This window comes from Morone saxatilis, unplaced genomic scaffold (genome assembly GCF_004916995.1).
Source record: "Morone saxatilis isolate NCDOM2014 unplaced genomic scaffold, NCSU_SB_2.0 Contig23, whole genome shotgun sequence".
Classification (NCBI taxonomy): domain Eukaryota; kingdom Metazoa; phylum Chordata; class Actinopteri; family Moronidae; genus Morone; species Morone saxatilis.
Genome location: NW_023339796.1, coordinates 21,261,006 through 21,264,387, shown reverse-complemented (window position 1 = coordinate 21,264,387; position 3,382 = coordinate 21,261,006). Strand labels below are relative to the sequence as shown.

Here is a 3,382-nt window from a genome sequence, read left to right as displayed (position 1 = left end):
CTGCTCTGGGCTACTGTAGAAACCTCAGTGTTTTTAAATGTAAATTCTGCCGCCACTGGCTTCAGTTAATCTGTGAAAAGCAGCTTGTAAAACTTTGGACAGAATAAGAGCTGACCTGATGTGATAGATTAACTGTGATGAAGCGACTCTCCGCAACCAAACTGGAGCACAGGATGTGATTTATGAAGTGAGACATGCACCAAAAACTCACTGCCAGACCATCATTTTATAATCTGTCACTGAGAAATATAGATATAAAATCTCAAATATTCCCTTTCCATAATTTCTGACCACAGAGGTCATTCACACAGGTTTGATAAATTCAGACTTACACGTGTGTTGTTCTTCCTCTGATAATCTCCAGGTTCTCAAACACTGAAAGAGAGGTCAGATTCTCCGGCCAGTACTGGATCATCAGGAAACCTGGACCACACACACACACACATACACTTACTGTTGTATCTGCTGTTCACTGAGATCAACTATCATTTGAACTGACAGGCCAGTCACTGGTACTGTATTAGCAATCAGTTCTCACAATGGTGGATAGAGATGACCTTTGACCTACCTGTGATTTCCTTCACCGTCCTGAAGTACTCCAGTTTAGCCGGGTCCATGGGGGGGATTTTGTAGTGCGCGTCCCTGGAAGAGCAAATGAAAAACAAATTAAAGGCCATTGCACACCAAGTCCGTATTTTTCATCCACAATTGACGCACATTTAAAAATAAATACGACAGCCTTACATTGTGTCAATCATGTTACACACTGACTGCAAAACCTTTATTAAAGTTAAAAAAAAATTCCGCAGCAGTCAGTCTGTGTCAATTTTAATCCAGAAGACACAGATCTCTTCTTTTATTGGCCTTCACTTATTGTATAGTGTAAAATGTGTCACAGCAGCTTTTAGACACTTTTACAGCGCTTATTTCACCCAAAAGGGGACGAAGTTGTTCTGATGACATAACTGGACATATGCCTGCTCTCATCTATTGCACTCTGAAACTGGGGGCGCCAAATCGCAAAAAAATACCAAATCTTACATGTTGCTTTCAAGTGAGACAGAAAGAGTTTCTCACCCAGTAAAGGAGGTTTCAATGAGGTAGATGTCCCCGTTGATCTTCGTGCAGTTCCTGAAGGATTCGATGTTGGAGGCGTTGACGGCTATGGTGTTGATCAGAGCGCCAACCCCGACTCCGTCACAGGCTGCAGGGAGAGAAAGACTCTGTCAGGTCATTTGTTTAGTATTCAGGTCTCTCTCTATCTTCCTCTCTCTACCTTTAGGACAGGGCCCGTCGCAGGCTTTGCAGCGTTGGACCCCGTTTTCCTCCACCTCGTACATTCCAGCGCTGCAGGTGCGTACACATGATCCACCTGTCACCACGTAGTTATCTATATTTGTTTTCAAGTACAAAGCAGAATTGTATTAGTTTAAACCAAAAGTTAAAAAAAAGAACTGCACTATACTTGCAGTATAGCTCATATGCTCATATATTATTTTCCTTGTCAAAAATTCGCACCAACGCTTCCTCAGCTAAAGCATTCAAATGTTATTTTAGAATGAATTACTGGGCAGATCTCAATAAAACAGAGGGTTTATGGTCCATACGTGGGCAGGCCTTGACGCAGGTTGCTCCGAAAGTGAACTTGGCTTTGGGATTGTTGACCACCTGGTGGGTTTTGGGGTCGTAGATTGTCAGAGCAGGACAAGCGTCTTTACAGGTTCCGTCATCATTAAAATCTCTGCAGGCCTGGAGAGCAGAGAGACAGTTGATTTAGTCTTTGAAACCAACTTTATTTATATGAATAGTGGATAACAAATGAAGCATAACTCAACCACAAACATTTACTGTTATGGACGGACTCTGGACACTGATTTTTTGAAGGTAGCTGACCTTTTTAAAAACTGTATTGGGATAATGTGGTAGTGCTGTAGCACACAAACTGACCAGGCAATCGGTGGCTCGAGGTCCGGTGCAGCCAGCAGCACAGTGTTCATTACAACAGTCGATGGGTTTTGGACCCCGACACCTTCTGCTGCACTGCTCGGCACACTGCAGCTTGGTGACTGGTAGAGACACAGAGAGGCAGTGCAGCTCATCAACAAGAATGATAAGAATGTTTATTTATTGTTGTTCTGATTTGGGCCACTTTCATACGAGATCCTAAATCACATACAGGTCAGATTTTTTATGTCACAAACAGATCTGAGCAGGGTTTTTTTCTTGACAAAATGGGGGTCATCGTTTATGAGCTGTTCATTAGCTGTTCTTATCACAGCCGGTTTTTTCACTCTCTAAACAGACCTTTTTCACAGCAGCCATTTTGACGTGAAGCAGTAGAGTAAACACAGGTGTTATCAATAAAATGAACAAAGGCTCTGTTCCATTTAGTGTAGCGGAGCTTTTACAGTCACCTGGATGGAACAGAACCTTAAACAATAATGCCTGTTTACCCTACTGTTTCATGTTAAAATGGCTGTTGTGAAAAAGGTAAAATGACTACAGCTTTTCCTCTGGCAGTTAATTTGGCCACAGCACAGGATAAACTGCACCTAAAATGTTCCAGGACAACACAGATTATTTCCAGGATATTTGGTTATTTTATTCAATTTCAGGGCGTTTCCATGACTGGAAAACTAGTCTCTAAATTTCCAGGTTTTCCAGGACATGTGCGAACCCTGTAATAGATCAGAATTGAGCGCCTGCAGTTTGAAGATCAATACATGAAAGAGTTTGAAATGTGTGGCAGTGATTGATGAGATGTGTATTTGAGCGAGTGTGTGTTTACATCTCTGGCAGTGCTCCGGTCCTGCTGCCCAACACGAACCATTAACACACCCCGGATCACACTTCTCACCTGGAAACACACACATACACACACACACACACACTCATTAATATATTCAGCAGATCACAGCCTCCTCAGTAAACTTCATCTTTATTCTACATACATTTATGTGTTGTTACGTTTTCCATCTTGAAAAGCATGCTGGGATTGCTGTCTTTGTCCAGGATGTCCCACCACTGGATGGTCTCAGTGTTACACAGCAAGGGATTGTGGGTCATCTTTACCCCTCCTTTCAGGATCTCTGTGAGAAGAAGATGATGGAGACACATACTGATTGATACAGTTTACAGAGTTCAAGAAATAAGTCATCGAGTCAATGAATTCCACGTCACAGTCCAGCTCTAAGTCAGTGAATAATCCTCGTGAAAAGCCAGTGTTTGTCTGTTCATTGCGGACTCCACCAGTAGAGATATAAACGTCTCATTCTAAGGTAACGAAAACACAATGATTCTCAGGTTTTCAGGTGATTATACAATAATCCGCCGGGACGTCCTTTGTCTGTCCAACAGCGTGGGAGAAGCAGTGATTTTTAAG

General features: G+C 42.4%; 1 protein-coding gene across 1 annotated transcript in view; it reads right to left on the bottom strand.

Moving 5' to 3' along the window:
* Window positions 1-3,382, bottom strand: part of LOC118335038 (melanoma receptor tyrosine-protein kinase-like) — a 21,935-nt gene that overhangs the window by 14,583 nt on the left and 3,970 nt on the right. The window contains exons 3-10 of the mRNA XM_035671213.1: window positions 2,952-3,089; window positions 2,789-2,857; window positions 1,948-2,066; window positions 1,608-1,749; window positions 1,277-1,390; window positions 1,078-1,204; window positions 569-642; window positions 333-423 (exon numbers count right to left, since the gene is read on the bottom strand). Coding sequence (XP_035527106.1) covers window positions 333-423; window positions 569-642; window positions 1,078-1,204; window positions 1,277-1,390; window positions 1,608-1,749; window positions 1,948-2,066; window positions 2,789-2,857; window positions 2,952-3,089 — 874 coding nt within the window. The remainder of the gene's footprint in view (window positions 1-332; window positions 424-568; window positions 643-1,077; window positions 1,205-1,276; window positions 1,391-1,607; window positions 1,750-1,947; window positions 2,067-2,788; window positions 2,858-2,951; window positions 3,090-3,382) is intronic.